The sequence below is a fragment of the Onychostruthus taczanowskii genome, unplaced genomic scaffold, assembly GCF_017590055.1.
Source record: "Onychostruthus taczanowskii isolate IOZ18803 unplaced genomic scaffold, ASM1759005v1 scaffold110, whole genome shotgun sequence".
NCBI lineage: Eukaryota > Metazoa > Chordata > Aves > Passeriformes > Passeridae > Onychostruthus > Onychostruthus taczanowskii.
In genome coordinates this window covers 453361-475842 of record NW_024497630.1, presented here as the reverse complement: position 1 = coordinate 475842, position 22482 = coordinate 453361, and the positions used below count along the sequence as shown (strand labels likewise).

The 22482-nt window shown below is 60.2% G+C and overlaps 1 protein-coding gene across 1 annotated transcript; it reads left to right on the top strand.

Moving 5' to 3' along the window:
• Positions 1–2805: 2805 nt before the first annotated feature.
• On the top strand, positions 2806–18016 carry LOC121345918 (nuclear receptor ROR-beta-like). Its single transcript, XM_041423224.1, has 10 exons — positions 2806–2978; positions 10310–10395; positions 10484–10625; positions 10967–11380; positions 11856–11977; positions 13662–13794; positions 14835–14942; positions 15271–15381; positions 15912–16024; positions 16580–18016. Exons 1-10 carry the CDS (start codon positions 2972–2974, stop codon positions 16739–16741), a joined length of 1398 nt encoding a protein of 465 aa, XP_041279158.1. The 5' UTR covers positions 2806–2971; the 3' UTR covers positions 16742–18016.
• The last annotated feature ends 4466 nt before the right edge of the window (positions 18017–22482 follow it).

Here is a 22482-nt window from a genome sequence, read left to right as displayed (position 1 = left end):
CTGGGCTGGATCCAGCCCCGCTGGACCTGTCCCCCAGCATTGTCCCGGTGGGTGCAGCTCCTGGCACAGAGTCTGGGCCTGGCACCACGCAGGAACCAAAGGCAGCTCTGGCCCTCCAGCCCCACTGTTCCCATCACCAGGAGCAGCACCAGGAGATGCTGGGGTGAGGGTCTCTGCACCAAGCAGCTGAAGGGAGCTGCACCAGCTCCTGTCACTGCGTGGGGAGGGGGAGAGGGGGTTTAGGGGACATACTGTGACCTCCACTGCTGCCACAGCTGAAACAGCTCTGGTCAAGGCCGCTTCTCTCGTAAGAACAAATGTTACTCCAGGGGCTCAGCCAGCAGTGAGCTGGATCCACCTCCCTCTGGCTTTCCTGGGACCAGGACCCCAATTTAAACCCAGCCAGGTCCATGGGGTGAGACCCCATCACGAGGAAAAGGGATCCTGCTCTGGTAGAGCCTCTCCACCTCCACCCTTGTGGCCCTAAAACCGTGGGGCTGAATCCCAGATCTGCAGCACCCAGCACATGCTCAGGTAATCCTGCAGCATCTCCTTCTCCCCTGGGCCTTTCCCCGGGCCGATCCCGAACCTGTCGGTGCCAGAGCAGACGCAGCACACGAAGGGTTAAAGGGCCGGCGGCGGGAGCGGGTGCGTGGATGGCTGCGTGGGTCCCGCGTTGCTCACGGCAGGTGTGGTGCCGCTTATGTAACCTCATACTTTTGGGTTGCGCTGAGCACTCGGGGAGTATTTTCGCTCTCGCTCTGGCGCGATTCAGCCGCGACTGTCCCAACAGCCGCAATCGGCGACCGCCTTTTGGGAGGGGCGAGTCCCCGGGGCCGGACCCTGCGTGCCACGAGGAGTCACTGCGCTGCTCCCGCTCTCAGTTTCCCCATCTGAAATGGGGCTAATGAGGGTGACCTGCTTCGGGCAGCTCCCGTGACCCCGGGGGACGGCGGCCGGGGCCGCTCGGGATGCGCGCCGGGGTGGGAGCTCTGCCTCCATCCGGGGCCGCGCTCGCAGGAGCCGCGCTGGAAGCAGAGCCTGCGAAGAGCGAGGCGAGACGTCGCCCCTCGTCCCGTCTGCGTGCCCATCCATGCGGAGCAGGCAGGAAAGCCGGGAGGAAGGAGCGAATCCGGCCGGCGAGAGCAGCGAACCCGTTCCCAATCGCCATCAGCAAAATCATGTCAGACAGCAGCACTGGAGCGCGCTCGGCCCCTCCGCCCCCGGCCCCGGCCCCCTCCCCGCCGCAGCCGCTCCCGCGCCGGAGCAGAGCCGGGCAGGGGTGGGAGCACACAAAGTGCCACCACCGCTCAGCCCCAGCGTCCCTCGGCCACTGCCACCTGCCTGTGCCCGAGCAGTGGGACAGCTCCAGGAACATCAGGGGAACCCCTCTGCCAGCGGCTCATCGGCAGCTCTGCAGCCCCAGCTCAGCCCAGCGTTTGGGATGGATGTGAGCTGAAATTTCTCCCTTCAGCTGCCATTAAAATTGTTTGATTGAGCGCTGAGAGGCTGAGGTGTCCCCTCAGGGCCCAGCTGCGAGGGCAGGAGGCCATCCAGGGAGGAGGCAGTGTTGCCATGTGCAATGATGGTGATGGTGGCTGCATCTGTGCCTCTGGTGGATGTTGTGTCCACGTCCATGGCTGATGTGGCTGTGCCATGTTTGTGACCATGACTGGATGCCATGCTCATGGCAGATGCCACACTCATGCTGGTGGCAGATGCCACATCCATGCCTGTGGTGATGCCAGGTCCACGGCCATGGTGGATGCCAGATCCGTGTCTGCAGTGGGAGCAGTTCTCATGCCTATGGCAGATGCCTTCTCCACACACATCAGGTCTCCAGGCCAGTGCCAGTGTCTCCAGGCATCTCAGGGCACTGCTGAGCACTGACCCTGGCACCTGAGCACTGGCCCAGCATTGCCAGGACCAAGTGCCTCCACCCCTGTGATGTGGCACCAGGGAGGACTCTGGTGACCTGGTGCACCACAAACCCCAGCCAGGGGACTTTGCCCCGTGCCAACACCTTGGGCTCTGCACGGCGAGGCTGCCTTGTGTGGTCCAGAGCCACCATCTCTTTGCATGTCTTAGGCAGTGTCCCTTATCCAGGGTACAACCCCAGGCCCCAAAACCACCTGTGCCAATCTCAGCATGAAGGACGGGGTGGGAACGCCTCCCTGCCACCTTCAAATCTTCCCACTACTTCCACGGTGCCATTCCCGACCCGCAGGGCTCCCAGGTGGGATGTGCCCCCAGACCTCAGCATCTGCACCCTGGCATGGGCACACTGGGCAGCAGCACGGGGGTCCCCGTGCTCCCCACACCCCCCCCGGTGCCAGGGGCTGCCCCTTCTGCAGAGGCCCCCCGCCCTGTCCTGTCCTGTCCTGTCGTGTCCTGCCGGGGGTTTTTTGTGGTCCCCGCGCCGAGCGGGGTCCCTGGCGGGGACAGCGGGGCTGCACGGGAGCGAAGTGAAGCAAGGCAGCAGTGATTCAGCGGGACACGCAGCCGGCCCCGTGCCTGGGCGAGCCGGGGCAGGACGGGCACCGGCACGTCCCTCCCGGGGGCGGGCAGCCCCGGGGGCAGCTCCGAGCCGCCACGGCCGGGCGGGGGTCGCGCAGACCCCGGTCCCGGGCAGGCGTCGGCAGCGCCCGCGCAGCGCCGAGCACCGGGCGGCGGAGCGGCGGGGATAGGGATGGAGCAGGAGGAGGAGGAGGACGAAGGGCAGGAGGTGGGGCTGGAAGTGAAACCGATTGGGGGGGGCGGGGCGGGCTCGTCATGTGAACGGCCGCATGCTCGGGCAGAAGTGGGTCACGGCGCGGCGGAGGGGCAGGTGCCAGAGCCGCCCGGTGCCGCCCGGTGCTTCCCGGTGCCGCCCGGTGCCTCCCGGTGCCGCCGCTCCCCGCCGCGCCCCGCGCCGCTCCGGACCCCCGCGCCGCCCCATGCGCCCCCCGGCGCCCTGACCGCGGCGGACACGATGCGAGGTGGGTCCGGGGGGCTGGGGGCTGCGGGGGACAGCGGCAGAACTTGGTCCCGGTGGGGATCGGGGAGACCCGCACCAGCCTGGCGGAGGGGGACGGGGAGGACCCGACGCCAGCCCGGCCGGGGATACGGGGGAACCCCGCCGGTGGGGGACGGGGTGACTCGGTGTCAGCCCGGACAGTGACAAGGGGGAACCCGCATCAACTTTGCTGGAGGGGCGCGAGGGGAGCCGTATGAGCCCCGCGGAAGGGATGGGAAGGACCCCGCAGCAGCCCCACTGGGGACACGGGGGGACCCGCATCAGCCTCGCTGGAACGGGACAAGGGGGGACCCGCACAAGCCCCGCCGAGGGGGACAAGGGGGGAACCCGCACCAGCCCCGCCGGGGCCGCTCTGCCTCCTCCAGCTCCCCCTTCGTTAGGAATAAAATTCTTGTTTATTTTGCTTTGCTTTCCGACGCCGGCTTAGACGCACTCTTAAGCTTTTCCCCGCACTAAACCCCTTAATCTCCTCTTCAATATGTTGCTCCCACCAGGGCTGGATTTATTGTAGTTTTTCCCCCCTTTTTCCCCTCCCCACGGCGTGGGGGGCAGTTTGGGAGGCTTCTGCAGGAACGGGCAAGGGATCAGGTGCAATTTTGGGTGCCCCTTTTCCAGGGTAGGGGTGAGTTGTGCCAGCACCTGCCTGGTTTTACCCATTACCAAAGGCAATTCCTACTTTTCACCCCTCTGCTTTGCCTAGCAGGCGGTGGGGAGGAGGAGGATGGAGGGAGGAAGGCTCCAGCAGGACAATCCAGCGGGGCCTGGTGATGGTGACGCAGTGGTGGCCGGACTCAGCTCTGTTCCCAGCGTGCTGGGCTGGGATTTTCATCCTCCTTTAAATCATTTTTCCATCATGCCCTGCCTTCCCCGAGCCCTTTGCCCTGCCAGGACTCCCTCGTGCCCCTCCGTAGGTGTGTTTTGGGGGTGCAGGTCTTTAGGCTCATTTTGGGGTGTGGGTACCAGGACGTTCATCCCGAGCTCCTCAAATCCTGTTTCCTCCCCGCTCCGCGGGTGCTGCGGCTCTGCCCTCGCCGCACTCTTGTGTAACGGTGGGGCCGGGTGGGTGAGGAGGGCGAGGCGAGCCCCCCACATCCCCTTCCTGCCCCTCGACATCCTGGGTTTTCACCTTTATTAGGACGGAGGGAAGCATTAACGCCTGCCTAATTGCGATCACGCCTGGCTCTTACGTAGCACTTGCACAGCCAGCACCGGTTTAATTAGCAACTGGGCGAACTTTTCCTTTTTAAAAAATATTTTTCCTTTCCCCGCATGAATTGCTGGTGTTGACCCTAATTTGGGGCCGAGCCCTCCTGATATCCCACAGTTCCCCCCAGTCGGGCGTTTTTCCCGCAGTCCCGCGTCCTCATCCCTCTCGAAGCCCAAATGCCGCATGGCGACGCCAAATTGATTCAATCTCCATTTTCCTTCCCAAAACCGCCACCGCTCTGCCCCATTTCCCCGGGGGCCACAGCAGCTCCTCGCTCCTGTCCTTCCCTGCGCCGCGGCTGCGCCGGGGCCGGGGAAGAGGCTTTGCCTTGTATAATCCTATACGATTTCCAGCCCTCCTGCTCACTTGTTTTGCAAGCAGCGTGGCGAGGAGCGTGCGGTGGCTCGGCAGCCTTTGCGACTTGTCCTAGTGACCTAGATCTGTCATTGGAAAAATCAGAGAGGGCGGAGGAGGAGCTTCCCTGCCCGTTTCGGCGGCGTGCACACGCTGGCGCGGCCGAGGGCGGCCGGCACCCACCGGCCCTCCCGCACGACGGCCGCGCCCGGCCCCGGTACCGGAGCGCGGGGATGGCCGTGCCCGCCGCTCCCCAAAAAAACAGCCTGGAGGAGAAAGCTGTCCGCTGGCTTTATAGGGTCCTGAGAAGTCCAGACGGGATTTGGGATCCCCCACGCTGATAACCGCAGGGAGAGTCAGCACCAGGAGGGGAGAGCAGCGGTGGGGGCCGGCGGTCCCTGTCCCCAGCCCAGCGTCCCTGTCCCTGCTGCCTGTCACGTTTAACTTTGAACTCGCGGCGGCTATTTAAAGAGCTGCTAATGTCTAAATCAGCCCGGTTTATCGGATGTGGTGAGCAGAGCTGCTCTCCTGCCTTTTTTTAGCCCCAGGGAGATAATTCCCCCCGGTTTAGCAGCAGTGCCGGAGGGGTTCTCCCACCGCAGCCCGGTTTGTCCCCACCCCGGGCTGCAGGTCCCCCTCCCCGCTGCCTCACCTTTGCCACCCTTCTGCAGCAGGCAAAGTGCAAAGGGCTGCGTCCTGCGCCGGCGGGGCTGGCCTTGGCACGGTGCTGCGTGGCACGGGAGCTGCTGAACCGGAGCTGCTGAACCGGAGCGGCCCGGGCAGGAGCCCGGCGGCCCCGGGGGAGCCACATCGCCCACCCGGCGCTGCGACTTCCCCGTTGGGGGCACACACTGCACCACGGGACAGGGAAGAACAGCGCTTTGCTGGGGACTGGGGAGAATGCAAAACCTCAGTTCGCGTGCCTGCAAGGGAAGGTGGCCAGGGGTTGCCCCAGGGCAGGGTGAGAACAACTGAGCGCTGTTCTGGCCCAAAGTTTCCAGGAAATCTTTGCTAATCACTTAGGAAAGCAGTTCCCCCTCCAGAATCCCAGCCCGGCACGGGCCATGGTTGTGTCATCTAAATTTTCCCTACTGCCCACTTGGCCTCGGTGTCCCTGTGCCTGGAGCCGGGGCTGAGAACACCCAGCACGGGCCTGGCTTGTTTGGGGTTCCCCGGGGGCATGGATGGGGATGGGATTTTTTGGCAGCCACGGCTGAAGTGCCGGGGTGCTGGGAGAGCCCGAGGCACTGCAGCACTGGAGGCTGTTTAATAGCAAAGCCAAGAGCAGATATAAAGGGGTGATAACTCCCTTTATTTCCTTGTTTATTCCTGCCCCAACAGCAAAACTGTGGATGGTGGCTGTGGGGAAGCGCAGTCACTCCTGGGGCTGGAGGTTGCTGCAGGGGATAAAGGTGCAGAGCTGGGGTTTAGTGCAGGAATGGGAAATGGGATGATGTTTTGGGTCCCTGCGTGTCCCTGTGGGTCCCTGTGCAGCCTGGACTCATCCTCCTCTCCCTGCTCTGGCTGCACCGGGGGGATGCTGAGTCCCCCTGGCAGGGGAGAGGGGGTGGAGGTGAAGCACTGGAGCACCCCGGTGCCCTGGCTGGGGCTGGGGGATCCGGGGGGCTGCAGGGCTGCTGCCAATTACCAGGGGTGCCCATCCTGCAGCATCGGTGGAGCCTGGCAGAGCAATGGGGCACGGAGCTGCTCTCCCAGCAGGTTCACTGGCTAATGAGCCAGGGCACTGGGGAAGCACCGGGGGGTATTTGGGGCAGGGATGGCCCCAGAGGCACGGAGCCACCTCTGAAATACTCAGAGCTGGGGTGCTGCCCCACTACCTCCAGCAGAGACACCATGGCCTCATGTGGCCCCCAGGGGAGGAAGGGGTGGCCATATTCTGTCCCTGTGGGATGACAGCTGTGCAGGCTCACCCTGGGGGACTGGCAGGGATCTGCCAGTGCACCCCAAAACAAACCCCTCCCAGGAGTCCTCACGTCGCAGCCAGAGGCACCCAGTTATGCTGATGGGGAGGGGGAAGCAGCTCCAAAAATTCTCCATCAGCAGTGGGGTCACAACACACCCCAAGGTTAATGGGCTGCTGAGGGTTTTGGGGTGATTCCCTCAAAGCAGTGAGATCATACGGCCGAGGGGAGGGACAGGAGGAGGAGGAGGAGGATGGGGCCACCATCCTCCCTGCGCCGCAGAGGGAGGGTCCGGCCCCCTGTGGCTGTGTCCTGCCTTGTTTTGTTTTGGGGTGCAAGAGATGCCCGCCCTTGGGGCGGAGGCGATGGAGGGGAGGGTGTGCCGGCCGATTCCTGCTCCGGGGAGGGAGGTTCTGGCTCTGCCGAAACCACCGGAGCCTCCAGCACGGGCTGGGGTGAGCGGTGCTGGGCTGGAGGGGACACACACAGCCAGGTCTGGGGGGGGACAGGCGACCTGGGCGCTGTGCAGGGACACACCTGTATCCCTCACCTGGAGCTGCAGCTCAGGGTGACAAATGGGTGCCCCCAGCTGGACGTATCACCCCAAAATCGCCGCTCCCGGTGGCGGGAGGTCGGGGTGCCGCCCTGAGCGCCAGCCCGGCCCGGGAGCGGCCGCGGGGCCGGAAGGGTTAACGGCCGTGGTTACACAAGCGCGCGTGGCCACGGGCAGAAAGTGTGTCAGTGGGACAGGACGGCTCCGAGCGCGGGCAGCGCAGCCGCCGCTCCGGGGCCATCGCCCCGCCACGGCCGGGGCCCGTGGCCGCACCGGGCCACAGGGCCACTTACATAAGGGCCGGCCGGTGGCAGCGGGCCGGGAGTTGGGCAAGAAGTGTTTACAGTGGGAGGAGAGCAAATACCACCGCCGGGACATTTTAATTGCCGGCTGGAGATCATTATTACTTTTTTTTTTTTTAACCCTTTCGTTGTTTCTTTTATCCTGATCTCTGTTTTAGCCCCATCGGCCCCGGGGTGGAGGTTCCCTGCTGCCTCCCCCAGAGGGGAAGAGGTTCACCCCCTCCTAAATGTCCCCCTCTGTTTGCAGTGTGGCCGATGGTGGCACGGTTGGAGGAGATGCTCAATTCTCTGGTGGGGAAACTGAGGCACAGGGGTGGGTGGTTGTGGTGGAGGAATATCCGGGATTTGGGGTCTACTGACATGTTTTCCTTGATCACAGTGAGATTTGGGGGATGTCAGAGCTGCTGTAGCCACTGCACCCCCACCCACATTCCTTCCTGTACCCCAAATCGTGGGGATTTGCCCCAGGAGTGTGTGGGGGGGTCGCAGGGGAGATGGGGGGACGGTCGGGCCGCCTCGGGGGTCCATGGCTGCGGCACGAGGGGACACTGATGGAGCCGACTCGGTGATTCAGCCGGGTTTACAATCAGAGCAGCAATTAACCGTGCCGGGCTGTAATTGCCATCGCCAGGTTACGGCCGTATCTCCACGTCAGTTATTTGGGGCGAGCGTCTTCGAGCGGGTCAGGTGCCAGTGGCGGGCACGGCCGGCTAATTAGCAGGATGATAATTAGAGCCCCAAAAGGCGGCGGGCACACGGCGGGTGGTCAGGGCTTGTCCTTGGCCAGGACAGCACCGTCTCCATCACCCTCAGCTCCAGCCCGGGGGCTCTGGGGGGGCGGGATTTGGCCCCCGGCATTACACGAATCCTTTGGGATCGTTGGGGTTTTTGGGCTGGCGTCGCTGGGCTGTGCCGGGGGGTGCTGGCGGTCCCGGGCCGCGCTCAGCCCCGGTGTTTGCCGGTGCCGGTAATTCCGGGTACCGGAGTATCGGCCGCGGGCGTGAGGGCGCGGCGGGCGCGATGCATCACCCGCGCTGCCGGCGGCTGCAATTAACGTTGCATAACGAGCCGACGCCGCTTCCTGCCGGGGGTGGCACCCCTTCCCTGTGCCCCCCGCCATGCCACCACCTCGGTGCCATCCCGGGACGGGGTTCGGGGCAGGGTGGTGGGGAGGGGAGCGGTCCCTGCGGTCCGGCAGCCTGGGGGAAGAGGGCAGCGGGATCCAGGGAATTGGGGGTGTCTTGGTCATCGGAGCTGGGTGGTGATTTGGGGCCCTCCTGGTGCCTCCATGCCCCTGCGAAAGGGGTGGTGCTGGGGCTGCGGTGTTGGTGCAGCTGCGGGGGATGTGAGGATGCCCTGGACATCCCTGCCCTGCCCACCGCGGGGAAACCAGCTCTGCTCTCCCAGGCTCAGAACCACGGCAGAGGCGTAGGCAGAGGATGTGGGGAGGGGCAGGGATGGGATGCGACTCCCTCGAGTCGGGGGACAAGACACAGCCCTGGGAGAAGCCCAGCTCAGCAGTCTGGGGGAGGAGGGGTAAGCCCCAAAACCACCTGGTGCATGTGGGGCATTAGGTTAATCAGTGAGCCAAAGGATTCAGGAGGGATCTGTTCCTCCACTTACACCTGGATTGGGAGTGAGTCCTTCCCCAGGGCTGCCGAGAGCAAACCTGCCCCAGGGGATACTGTGGTGGCATCGCCGGGGGGGTACCAATAGCATCCCTGGGGGTACCAATAGCATCCCTGGGATATTGAGCATCCCTGGGTGTACCGATGGCTCCCCTGAGGGACAGAGAGCATCCCTAGGAGGGACCAAGGCCATCCTGGGGGACTGAGCATCCCTGGGGGACCAATGGCATCCCTGGGGGACCAATGGCACCTCAGCTGCCCCTCTGCCCAGTGAGGCTTCAGTGCCCCATCCCAGCCTCCCAGAGGCAGCAAGGGACGCCAGGACCTCACCAGGTGCTGGGACACAGGTGGCACTGGCCGAGCACTGGGATTGTCATTCACAGAGGTGGCCCTGCAGAACACATCTCTCCACCAGAGCCGCCGATGGCTCCCAGGGGAGAGGAGAGGCAGAAGGGAATTACCCGAGCGGGGATTTGCACAGGCCCAGGGGATTGGAAATAACCATAATCTGGCCGTGGGGGTTATTTTGGCGCGGCGGTGGCTGCCCAGCACCCTCGAGAGCGCCGCCAGGCTGAGCCCGGCCGGGGCTGCGGGGGCTGGGGCGGGGATTAGAGGGTGCAGAGATGCCGGGAGGCACGTACGAGCCCCGGGGGTGCCGTGCATCCCCCCCCCGCGCGGGTCGGGAGGGCAGAGCCAGCCCAGATCTGGGGCAGCTGGAAAATGAGGAGGACGAAGCCTATTAGCAGCTCAGTGCCAGCGAAGCAGAAGCGGGGAGGGAAGCGGATTTGTGGGGGGAAGGGGGCCGGGACCTTGAGCTGGGGATGGCTATATCGGTCCTGGGTTTCAAAGGAGCTGCTGGGGGGTGCGGGGGGGCCCAGACCCTCTGCTTGGGCCAGACATCCAGCAGCAGAACATCTGCAGCTGCAGGGATGGGGATGGTCCCTGGGCCGAGGCTGTCCCTGTCCTGGTGCACACATCAGTTGAAAAATAAGGGGAGTGATTCCAAAACAGGGTCCAGGACAGGCTGGGGCAGAAATGTTTCGTGCTCTCCCAGATCCAAGGGCTTTCCTACCCTGGCTCTTGCTGCCGGGGAAGGGGGATACCCCATGCCCTGTGTGAACCTTTTAGGGACCTCTCTGAGGTGCAAGAATCCTTGTGGCATCTGTGGGAAGGGCTGAGCTGTCGCTGGGTCCAGCTCTCGTGCCTCAGTTTCCCCAGGTGCTGAGCCAGCCCGCGGCTGTCGTGGCCGGGGGCCACCTCCCTCCTCCCTCTCAGCAGTGACCATCATTAACCCCCGCGGTTTCCCCTCTTTCCCCACCCACCGCAGCCCAAATCGAGGTGATCCCGTGCAAGATCTGCGGAGACAAATCCTCAGGGATCCACTACGGTGTCATCACCTGCGAAGGCTGCAAGGTGAGCACGGGGGGCCGGCTGCGGTCGGGGGGCGGCCCTGGCTTCCAGCCGGGCGCTTTCCCAACTCCTCCCGTCCCATCCCGGGCAGGGTTTCTTTCGGAGGAGCCAGCAGAACAATGCCAGCTACTCCTGCTCCCGGCAGAGGAACTGCCTGATCGACCGCACCAACCGCAACCGCTGCCAGCACTGCCGCCTGCAGAAATGCCTGGCACTGGGCATGTCCCGCGACGGTGAGTGGTGCCCGGGGTCCCCAGGGGCCACCTGCTCCTCCTCGGAGCGAGTCAGGCACTCAGGATGAAGCTGCTCCCCCCAGGGCCAGCGCGGTGCGAGGAGGGTTTGGGGAGCAAGAAATGCTTTTGTGTTTTCCGCGGGAAAATCGAAACTGGTTCTGTTTGGTTTGACCCAGGGTTGGTCTGGGACGGGGGAGGGGGGTGCATCCAGTGGGGTCCCAGCCCCGCTGGGGGCTCAGAGACCCCCAGACCAGGCTGTCCCCCGGGAGCCAGGGCGTTGGGCTGTCGTGGCTTTGCCCAGGGGGCGAAGCTGCCCTGACACCGCCTCTCCCCCGGGGCAGCGGTGAAGTTCGGCCGCATGTCCAAGAAGCAGCGGGACAGCCTGTACGCCGAGGTGCAGAAGCACCAGCAGAGCCAGGAGCAGAGCGGCGGCGCCAAGGACGAGCCCGAGCCCCTGAGCCGCGTCTACACCACGAGCGTCAGCAGTGGCCTCTCGGACCTGGACGACATCTCCACGCTGTCCGACGGGCTCCTCTTCGACTTCCCCCTGACCCCCGATGGCAGCAGCACCTACTACAACCTGGACCTGCTGGCCTCGGCGCAGCCCTCGCCCGACCAGTCCAGCCTGGACGTGGCTGATGCCACACTCATCAAGCAGGAGTCCATCTACGAGCTGATGCTGGAGCCGGCGCTGCTGGCACACGGGGCGCTGGAGGGGGCCCAGCTGCCCCCTGACATCTCTGTCCTGGAGATCGGTGAGCACCGGTGCAGTGCAGGGCAAGCGAGGGGGGTGTGTGGCCCCGAGGATGGTGCCTGAGGTCACCCCAGCACCTTGCAGGACACCCCCAGCCTCTGGGGACACACACTCAGTCTAGGGGAGGGTGTCTCTGCCCGTGGCAGGGGGTTGGAATGAGATTTAAGATGAATAAATGGATGGAATTTAACTTTCCAACCCAAACCATTCTGGGATTCTGGGACTCAAAGATAGTGAGGCCAGCCTCAGCTCTTGGAGCAGCCCCAAGGCTCCCTGATGGAGCTCAGCACACCCAAGGTCATGTGGCACATCCCTGCTTGCTTCAGGCTCAGCCCCTGCTGCCCCATCTGTCCTCACACCCCCGTGACACAGCGTGAGAGCCCCATCACCCCTCCAGCCCTCAGCCCCTGCAGCCCCAGAGGTGAGGACAGGGTTGGGGTCCCCAGGTCTCACCGACTGCTGTCCCCACCCTGCAGACCGGGTGGCCCAGAACGTGGTGAAGTCGCACCTGGAGACGTGCCAGTACACAACGGAGGAGCTCAAGCGCCTGGCGTGGAGCCTCTACTCCCCTGAGGAGGTCCGTGCCCTGCAGAGCAAGGTGAGTGCCACTGGCACAGCCCCCTGGCACAGCCAGTGTCCCCTGGCTATGCTGGGTGAGGAGGGTCTGTCAGTGCTTTGGGAGCTGCCCAGATTGGGAATTTGCTGTCAAAGCTCACACCCCAGGTGTCCTAATGCCACCATCCCCCATGGATGGCACAGCACTGGGGACTCATCCCTTCCCTGTGGGTCACAGAGCTGGGGTGCTGGAGTGCCAGCACAGCCTGAGTGTCCCCTGTGGATGGCACGGCACTGGGGGCTCATCCCTGCCCTGGGGGTGACAGAGCTGGGGTGCGGGAGGGCCAGCACAGCCTGAGTGTCCCCTGTGGATGGCACGGCACTGGGGGCTCATCCCTGCCCTGGGGGTGACAGAGCTGGGGTGCGGGAGGGCCAGCACAGCCTGAGTGTCCCCTGTGGATGGCACGGCACTGGGGGCTCATCCCTGCCCTGGGGGTGACAGAGCTGGGGTGCGGGAGGGCCAGCACAGCCTGAGTGTCCCCTGTGGATGGCACGGCACTGGGGGCTCATCCCTGCCCTGGGGGTGACAGAGCTGGGGTGCGGGAGGGCCAGCACAGCCTGAGTGTCCCCTGTGGATGGCACAGCACTGGGGACTCAGAATTGCCCTGGGGGGGTCACAGAACTGGGGTGCGGGAGTGCCAGCACAGCCAGAGTGTCCCCTTTGTCCCCTGTGGATGGCATGGCACTGGGTTCTCATCAATGCCCTGTGGGTCACAGAGCTGTGGTGCGGTAGTTCCTGCACAGCCTGAGTGTTCCCTGTGGATGGCACAGCCCTGGGGACTCAGAATTGCCCAGGGGGGGTCACAGAGCTGTGGTGCGGTAGTTCCTGCACAGCCTGAGTGTTCCCTGTGGATGGCACAGCCCTGGGGACTCAGAATTGCCCAGGGGGGGTCACAGAGCTGTGGTGCGGTAGTTCCTGCACAGCCTGAGTGTTCCCTGTGGATGGCACAGCCCTGGGGACTCAGAATTGCCCAGGGGGGGTCACAGAGCTGTGGTGCGGTAGTTCCTGCACAGCCTGAGTGTTCCCTGTGGATGGCACAGCCCTGGGGACTCAGAATTGCCCAGGGGGGGTCACAGAGCTGTGGTGCGGTAGTTCCTGCACAGCCTGAGTGTTCCCTGTGGATGGCACAGCCCTGGGGACTCAGAATTGCCCAGGGGGGGTCACAGAGCTGTGGTGCGGTAGTTCCTGCACAGCCTGAGTGTTCCCTGTGGATGGCACAGCCCTGGGGACTCAGAATTGCCCAGGGGGGGTCACAGAGCTGTGGTGCGGTAGTTCCTGCACAGCCTGAGTGTTCCCTGTGGATGGCACAGCCCTGGGGACTCAGAATTGCCCAGGGGGGGTCACAGAGCTGTGGTGCGGTAGTTCCTGCACAGCCTGAGTGTTCCCTGTGGATGGCACAGCCCTGGGGACTCAGAATTGCCCAGGGGGGGTCACAGAGCTGTGGTGCGGTAGTTCCTGCACAGCCTGAGTGTTCCCTGTGGATGGCACAGCCCTGGGGACTCAGAATTGCCCAGGGGGGGTCACAGAGCTGTGGGGCGGGAGTGCCAGCACAGCCTGAGGGTCCCCTGTGGATGGCATGGCACTAGGTTCTCATCAATGCCCTGTGGGTCACAGAGCTGGGGTGCTGGGGTGCCAGCACAGCCTGAGTGTCCCCGCTGTGGCACAGAGCTGCGAGGCCATGTGGCAGCAGTGCTCGCTGCAGATCTCCAACGCCATCCAGTACGTGGTGGAGTTCGCCAAGCGCATCGACGGCTTCATGGAGCTCTGCCAGAACGACCAGATCATCCTCCTGAAAGCCGGTAAGGGGGGGAGCCCCACCGCCCCCCTTGCGTCCCTGACACCCCCCTTCGCGTCCCCACTGTCCCCCTCCCACCCCCAACACCTCTCCTGAGCGGCAGCCGTGGGGCCAGAGGCAAATCCCATCTTTTCTCTTGGCTGGTGCTTTCCTTGTGGGGTCCCCTCCCGGCTGCCCCAGTTCTCCCAGTGCTGGGGGAGCAGGTGCTGGGCTGGAAGGAGCTGAAGGTCACGTCTAAGGGTGATGGTGAAGGGGGGGCACGTGGGGAGTGGCTGCCTTGGGTAGAGGCTTCATCCAAATGTCACCCAGAAACTGGGATGGAAACGAGAACAGAAGGTTTTCCTCTGGGAGAAGGGGTGCCAAACTCAAACAGGAGCAGGGAGGATTGAGAGAGAAGGATTGGCCTCTTCTCCCAGCAAGAGACTGGGAAGAGGAGGATGATGGCAGCACACACCCACGTCCCCCACCCTTCCATCTGCCCAAGCTGGCAATGCCGTGCCCAGGCCAGGGAGCTGAATGTGCAAAATCCCCAAAACACTGGGAATACCTCATAGTTTCTAATCTGTCAGAGCTGGGGAGCTGAGATTAGCACCCAGCCCTGGGGACACGTGCCAGCGTCCCAGCGGGATGCTGTACCCCAAAGCCAGAGCTGGCTGTGCCTGATGCGCTGGAGTTTAACTCATTCTTTCATTTCTTCCTTCCATTTTCTTTTTATTTATTTTGTTTTTACCCTTTCCTCTCTCTCGGTGCTCCACCACGACCTCGGTCTCTTTGTGCCTGGCTGCGAATGACTGGATAATATTTCCCTTTGGTGAAATATTGTGGTCACAATTGGACACCTAAAAAAACCCAACCAATCCCAAAAACCCAATCTGGATTTGTTGAAATACCCATTCTTCTCTTGGGAATGAACAATCTGGACCTCAAACGTGCACTGGGGGCTTTCCTCTTTCTTACATTTGGTCCTGGGGTGATGGAAACCCCCCTGACCTTCCCCACCCTGCCCTGCCCTGCCCTCGTCTGCGCTCTCTCTGCCTACATCAGGTTGCCTCGAGGTGCTCCTGATCCGCATGATCCGCGCCTTCAACCCCTTGAACAACACCATCCTCTTCGAGGGCAAGTTCGGTGGGATGCAGATGTTCAAATCTCTCGGTAAGGGCTCGAGCTGGCCCTCCCTTGGGGCTCTCCTCCCTTCTCCTCCCTTCTCCTCCCTTCTCCTCCCTTCTCCTCCCTTCTCCTCCCTTCTCCTCCCTTCTCCTCCTCCTCCTCCCCCTATCCTCTGTTTTCCCTCTCCCTCCCTGTCCCTGTCCCTGTCTGGAACCCAGTCAAGGCTGGAATTTGCCAGGTGAGTGTACAGGACCCCCCTCCATCCATCTCCTCTCCCAAAACCTTTCCAAGCCCCAGGTGCCACTGGGCTCTGCTGGTGGGTGGGCAGAGCGGTGACAGTGACAGTGACGTGTCCCTGCTGTCCCCTGCTCAGGCTGTGACGACCTCATCGGTGCCGTCTTCGAGCTGGGGAGGACCCTGTGCCGCCTGCAGCTGTCGGACGAGGAGCTCGCCCTCTTCACTGCTGCTGTCCTGCTCTCCCCAGGTACTGGGGGGCCCCACGTCTGGGGGTGTCCTGTGGGGAGAGCTGACCCCATAAAAACCTTCCTTGGTGGTTGATTTCAGTTATTCCTGGGAAAGGAACTTGGGGGAAAAATGCATCTAAAGGTGGACAAAATGCATCTGTCAAATTTCCTTGGCGAGAAGAGGAACAGTGTCACCCAGGGTGGGGTGGGGAGCAGAGAGAGGAGCCAAGTAACCCCAAAACCATCCTGGAGAGCAGGAAGGGTTAAAAAAGCCAGGGGCAACTCCCCTGTGCTTAGGAGAGACCCTGTGGTGGCTCTGCCCCTGTGGTGACTGGTCCTGCGGTTGTGGGAACTGGATTAGCCTCTAATAGTGACAGCATTCTAATAGTTATCTTCTAATTGTGATAGAATTATAACATATATATTGTCTCACCCTTACATAGGACTAAAAATAAAATAAAAGTTCTTAAAGCCCTCTCTGTTGCCCCATCTGTAAGTCAGAAAAGAACCTAATCCAGCAAGGGGTGACTCTGTCCTTCCTCTCCCGCAGACCGCCCATGGCTGACCGAGTCCAAGAAGGTGCAAAAGCTCCAGGACAAGATCTACGTGGCCCTGCAGCACGAGATCCAGAAGAAACACTCCGCTGAGGACAAGCTCTCGAAGGTAGTGGCACAGGAAACCCGGGCAGGGCTGCAGGTTGTGTCTGAGCTGCAGGTTGTGTCTGAGCTGGGGGACAGGGCTGTGCCAGAACTCACGAACCACACGGGCATTTTGCAGAGAGAGACCCCAAACCTGTCAGAGAAGGAGAGGAATTTTTACTTCCAAGGGCTGTGAATCCCCACTGTGGTGCAGGCAGAGGCAGCACTGTGCTGCTGAACCTGGCAGTACATCAGGAAGTGGGTTTTTTTAGGTAAAAGGAGCCATTTTGGGAATGCTTTGACCTGTACAGAGCTGGGGTTAGGAGGAGACCCCCGTGGAAAGAGGTGGGTTTGGGGATGAGGCCAGGTTGCTGCCAGGCTGGTGGCAGTCTGGGCACTCTGCTGATGTCCCAGTGATCCCCAAACCCACCCCCTGTGCCCAGGGAAGGGGGAACAGCAGTGCACGGGACACCAGGTGATCCCCAGACCCCCCTGCTTGTCCCCAGGAGAAGGGGAACAGCAGCATCAGGGCCACCACAGCCAGCATCCCCGTGGTCACCAGCTCCTTCTCTCCCTGCAGATGGTTTCCAAGCTGCCCTTGATGAAGACCATTTGCAACCTGCACTTGGACAAGCTGGAATTTTTCCGTCTCCTGCACCCGGAGACTGCCATGAACTTCCCCCCCCTCTATAAGGAGGTTTTCAACTCGGAGCTTCAGTACAGCGACCCCCGGGAGAGCTAAGGCCAGGAGCCGGCGGCCCCCTTCGAGTTCCCCAAACTTTGGAGACAAACTGCACTTCAGAGGTTTGGGGCAATTTATTTAAATCAAATAATCAAAGGCAAGAGAACCCCGGGGGGGCTGCAGCGCCTCCCTGGCCCCGTCTCCTCGCTGTGGATTGCAATAGCTCTTGAATGTAAAGCACCTTGAAGGAAAAAGCAAATGGACTTTGCCATACCAGTGAAATGAATGTGAAATCTCTGCTTGGGAGAGGAGATGCTCCTGGCAGTGGTGAGGGACCGGCTGCTCCCGGTGACACGGGAGGAGGGAGTGCCCTTCCCACTGTCCCGGCTGCACTCTCCGCCTCCCATTTTTATTGCTTTGTTTTTTAATTATTATTTTTATTTTATTGTGGTTTTTTAACCCGAACATCAGGCATGGGATAAAGAAGGGGCGATACTGACTCGGCTGGGTCGGGTTGGGGCTGCAGCTGAGGAGAGGGAAGGGACAGAGCCTTTGCTTTATTTCGTCTCCCACGGGTGCAGCGGAACCCCGGGAGCTTGGCCAAGAAAGGCCTGCCTGTGGCTGGTGGGAGATTCAGCACAGGATTTTCCTGTGGGGGAAGCTGGTTTGAGGGAAAAGATGCCCAGTGTAGCAGGGCAAAAATTGTGCAGGGTCTCCATGCCCTGCATCACAGCATTTTCCCAAATTCCCAGCCAGTTCCTTGTCCAGCTGGATGACCACCTGGCTTAGTGGAGCTGGTTCAGCAGGTTCGCCTTTCTCGTGCCACCTCTGTGCATCCCAAAAGCTTTTGCAGGCCTGTGGGACTTCAGCCAGAGCCCAAATCCTGGCCATCCCACCCCAGAGGCACCCGTGGCCACTGGAGGGGCCCAGGGCTGTCCCTGTCCCCGTGGTGGCCACAGCAGTGGTGGCTCTCTGGGTGCTGCTGCTGTGTGTAGTTCTCTTATCAATCCCATTCAAACTGCCCCATGGTTCAGCACCCAGAGCAGGGTTTGTGACCTTTTCTCCACCCAGCCCACAGCTGGTCCCATTCCCAGGTTCCCCTTTCCCACACCACACACAGGAACCCAGATGTGGCTGCAGGTTGAGTTGGACCCAGGCTTTCCCCTCAATGAGCTCCATAGAACTATTTTGGGAGTTGCTCTTGAGTTAGCAGGATTTAGGAGCTTTTTATGGGGAGAAACTGCCTGTTGGAGCCAAGGCGAAGTGAAAGGTCCTTATTCCCTTAAGGAGTAAGGCTGGTTGGAAGGAATGTGGTGTTAGGGACCTGCTGCTCCTCTTGGGAGGCTCAAAGGGCGATGAAGGAAGGATTGGTGGGATGATGCTGTTCCAGGCCACGGCAGCAGGGGATGCTTGAGAGACTCTGTGGCTCTGCAGATGGATTTTTCCATCCCTGCTCCTGCTCCCATTGCAGCAAATGCCAAAAACCTACAAGGGAAAAACCTGCTACGAGGCAGCCCCAGTTTCTGCTGACAAAGGGCTAAAATCCCAAACCCCTTTCCTGCTTTGTGCTGATTCCTCGTGCACCCAACCCCATCCTCGGGCAGCTCGGACCATCCCCGAGCAGGAGCCAAAACCTTTGGATCCATAACTGCACCCTTCAAACTAAACAAGCAGCTTTCCTAGCAACATGAAGGATATTCCTGCTTTTGTTAAAAGACCTCCTAGGGAAGACCATGGACCAACCTTGATGAGGGAAGACTCCCCAGGAAGCTGATGGGATTTCTGCTCCGCTCCAAGGCAGAGGGAATTTGGGACCGCATTCCTCCCCGGCAGCTGCCATGCGCAGCCCTGAGCTCCCTGGCTTTGCTGACCACATCCCAACTGCTTCTGGGAGTAGATTGGAGCCTGCCAGCCTCGGTCCCCTCTCTGCTGGAGCCAGGTCTCTGGGAAAAGGCTGCCGGCCCTCCCACGGCCCCACGCCACGTCCAGTGCCAATGCGTCGCTGTCCAGCGCAGCGTCCACGGCGTGGGGATGTGCCCGGCTCCTCTCCTGCCCTCTCCAAAGCTTGGACAGAAGAGAGAAGTCAGTGCTGCCTTTTACGTCCAGAGGGTTGTGCCTTTTTTTTTTTTTTTTGGAAGCATCATTTCCGACAGCACCGTTCGCTTCCCGGGAAAAGCGGCCCCAGAAGGTGACTGCGCTCGGAGGGAACAGCCCGTGGGGGTTTGGGAACGTTTGGGGAAAAACAGAAATTAAAAAAAAAAAAAAAAGCACACACCCTTCTTTTTGCCCTCAGTATTTGTCAGCCAACCCAACACACACCAATGGTCAACGCCACCGACTTCATTTCATCCGGCAAAGAACCCAGGAAAGCACCTTAATTTGGGAACATCACAGCGTCCAGCCCGTGGGGAGATTCTGGATTATTCTGAGCAATAAGAGCCCCCCCGTGGGAACCTAGGGAAGACTGGAAGTATTAAACACGTGTAACTCGACCTGCCAAACTGCAGGAACCTGCACTTTTCAGTTCTCTTTAGAGGAACCGACTTGATTCGATGATTTTTTGGGAGGGGATAAAGTGATTGGGTGTCGATTCAGTGATTCCTGGCCTGGGACGGGTGCCACGCATGGAAAGGGATGGCAAGGGGTGGAAAGGGATGGCAAGGGATGGCAGCCCCTGCTCGGGGCTCGCCAGGGCTGTGCCAAGGTTCCTCACCCCTGCTGGGCCACCCAGAGCTCGCAGGGAAAGGGCGAACGACAAAGCCTGGGCAGAAATGCCCGAAAAAGGGAGATTTCCCTCTCCCCTGTGGCCAGTGGGGAGGGGGCCCGGGAGCCCCGAGCCCCCCGTGGCTCTGGTGCTCTGGAGACGTTCCCATCCCAGCACGGGATGTTCCTTTCCAACAGCCCTGGGCAGCCATGGCTCCTTTCCAGACCAGATTAATTTAGTGTTTGTTTGTCTGCTCTGGCAGTTTAGCTGAGTGTCCATTTCCACCCACAGAACCCTCACACTGTGTATAAAGATGGATCAAAAATATATATAATATATATTCTTGTGAATGTTGGTGGAAAAGAGAAAAATATATAAAGTTTCAGTCGGCTTTATGTTATTTTTTATCTCTATGAATGAAAGGAAGAAATGGAAAACCTTTTATTTCCATTGACCACCCCTCCACACACACCTACCTGTAGATACCAACAGGTTTTATGGAAATGTTTTACTTTTTAGATTTAGGAAAATGCTTCTGTTCTCATTGAATGTTCTGTCTTGTAAGATTGTAATTTCTATTTTTTTAAAGAAAAGAAAATAACTAAATAAAATTTCCTCTTTCAGACCAGTCAGCTTAGGAAGGGAGGGCAGGGGAGGGAGAAACGTTTATTTAAGGACAAAAACTGTTGTTGGAATTTTTCATAACATTAAATAAAAAGTAATATAATGTATGGATGACAACCTTTTTACTGAGGTGTGTTCTGTGGGTACATAGATGTATATTGCACAAAATTTACAGGAACAAAAATAAATTATGTTTCACAAGGTAAAAAAAAAAAAAATATATATATATATATATAATGTTGGAAATAGTGATTTTAAATTTTAGCAAAGAATGAGAGTGGAAGTGAATCCCTCAAAGTGATGGAAAAAAGCTTTAATTTCTTCCATGGGTTAAAGACTGAGCTGTACCAGAATCCCAGAATTATTTGGGTTGGAAGGGACCCCAAAGCCCACCCAGTGCCACCCCTGCCATGGAAGGGACACTTCCCACTGTCCCAGATCACTCCAAGCCCTGTCCAGCCTGGCCTTGGGCACTGCCAGGGATCCAGGGGCAGCCACAGCTGCTCTGGGCACCCTGTGCCAGGGCCTGCCCACCCTCACAGGGAACAATTCCTGCCCAGCATCCCATCCATCCTGTTCAGGATTTGGACATAAGGGCAGATTTCAGGCACGGGGAGGTGTTCCTGCTTCTCTTAGTGCACAGCACGGTAAGCCAGGAGGAGGCTGGATCCGTGCCCTGTGGGTGTGTTTGCTCTGGAGCCCCTGGCAGCTCCTCCCAGCCCCTGTGCACCCTCCAGCCTGGGCACTCCAAGGAGGAGCAGAGGTCTGGGGAGGTTCTTCCTCAGGGAACGCTGCTCAAGCAGCCCTCGAGCTGAGGGACAGGGACTGCACCTGGCAGTACCGGGGACACATTTTGGGACAGGAGAGAGGAGACAGGTCTGGAGGGATGGTGCATCTGTGGGGAGGACTCAGGGACAGCCAAGGAGCATTTGGGAGTCATTTTCAAACAGTTCCCAGACCTAGAAAGGAAAGAACACAGCAGATATACCAGGGCATTATATATACATGGATGTTCTTGGATGTCCTGGATTTAACAAGGATGCCAGGCACTAATCTCTGCTCTGGGACAGGGACGGGAGGCCAGGAAGGGCTGGAGCTGTGCCAGGGCTTGGCATGGAGCTCAGGGAAAGGTTCTTGCCCCCGAGGGTGCTGGCACTGCCCAGGCTGCCCAGGGAATGGTCCCGGCCCCAAGGCTGCCAGAGCTGCAGGAGCGTTTGGGCAGTGCTGCCAGGGGTGCTCAGGGTGGGGATATTGGGGTGTTTGTGCGGGGACAGGGGCTGGGCTGAGCATCCCTGAGGGTCCCTCCCAGCTCAGGATATTCCAGGACTCTTTGAATCTCTGCTCTGGGTGCACACAGGTCAAAGGGATCACTGGGTGTGAAGCCACATCCTCGCTTCCTTCTGCTTCCCCTGTGAGCCTCACCTGGGTGGCCATTCCCAGGTCAGGGCTGTGTCCCCCTGCACACAGCTGGGCTGCCCAGGAGCTGTGGGGCACAGGGAAACAACAAAAAGGGATCCTTGGAGCAGCAGGGTCAGGCAATGCCAGCTCCCACTGCTGCCCTCGGCCATCCCAGGGGACAACACAGCTCCTCCTCCTCCTCCTCCTTCCCACCCATCTGGGGTTCAGATATTGCGGGATAGACCCTGGGCAAAGCAGGGCACAGCTTGTGGAGATGTTGGGAAAGGCCATCACCCACTTTGGGGTTCCTGGGGTGTCCAGGGAACCGCTGTGTTCCATGTGGGAGCTCCAGACCCTTGGCTTGCTGCACACTGACATTTTGGCTTTCATTAAAAAAAAAATATTTGTTTTTATATTATTTTAAAATTATTTTATTATGTTTTTTGTTATATTTAAAAATTCCCCCCCCCCCCCAAAAAAAAAAAAAAAAAAAAAAAAAAAAAAAAAAAAGTTCAGGGAAAATGGCTGCAGGGGAGAAGCTGGGAATTCTGCAGCCCGGGCTCAGGAGGGACAGGATCCCACGGAACAGGGACAGGAGTTTGGGGTGGCCGGGCGCTGTCCCCAGTAGCGCTCCCTGTTTCACTGGTCCTGCAGCACTGGATTTACTGGGGCCGAGTGACCTCTGCTGGTTCACACCCAAAATCTGCCCTGCGTGGCGAGGATCCGGAGGGATTCCAGGGCAGCTCGGCGTGCTTTGGAGAGAGTTTCGGGCAGGTTTTCACAGAGGTCTCAGCATTTCTCAGCAAGGAGGGATGAGCCTGACACTGCTGGAGCTGGCAGGGACAGAAAGCACGGCCCCAGCGCTTGGAAATGGCTTTGAAAGGCCAGCTGGGGTTTTATACACCCGAATTAATAGGATTTGCAGAGCTGAGACCTTGCAGAGGGATCCCTGCTATATTAAGGAGTCTAATGTGGTGAAAATAAGGACTTAAGGAGCTCTAGAAGTGCTCAGGCTGGAAAGGACCAGAAAAAAAAAATTAAAGAAACAAAATAAAATTCCTCTTTTAGACCAGGC

What these genes read in the sequence shown, in the direction of transcription:
- LOC121345918 (XM_041423224.1), top strand. An exon ending in TCCGTGCCCTGCAGAGCAAG is followed by an intron (nt 11,978 to 13,661) that starts GTGAGTGCCACT and finishes GCTGTGGCACAG; the next exon opens with AGCTGCGAGGCCATGTGGCA. An exon ending in GATCATCCTCCTGAAAGCCG is followed by an intron (nt 13,795 to 14,834) that starts GTAAGGGGGGGA and finishes TGCCTACATCAG; the next exon opens with GTTGCCTCGAGGTGCTCCTG.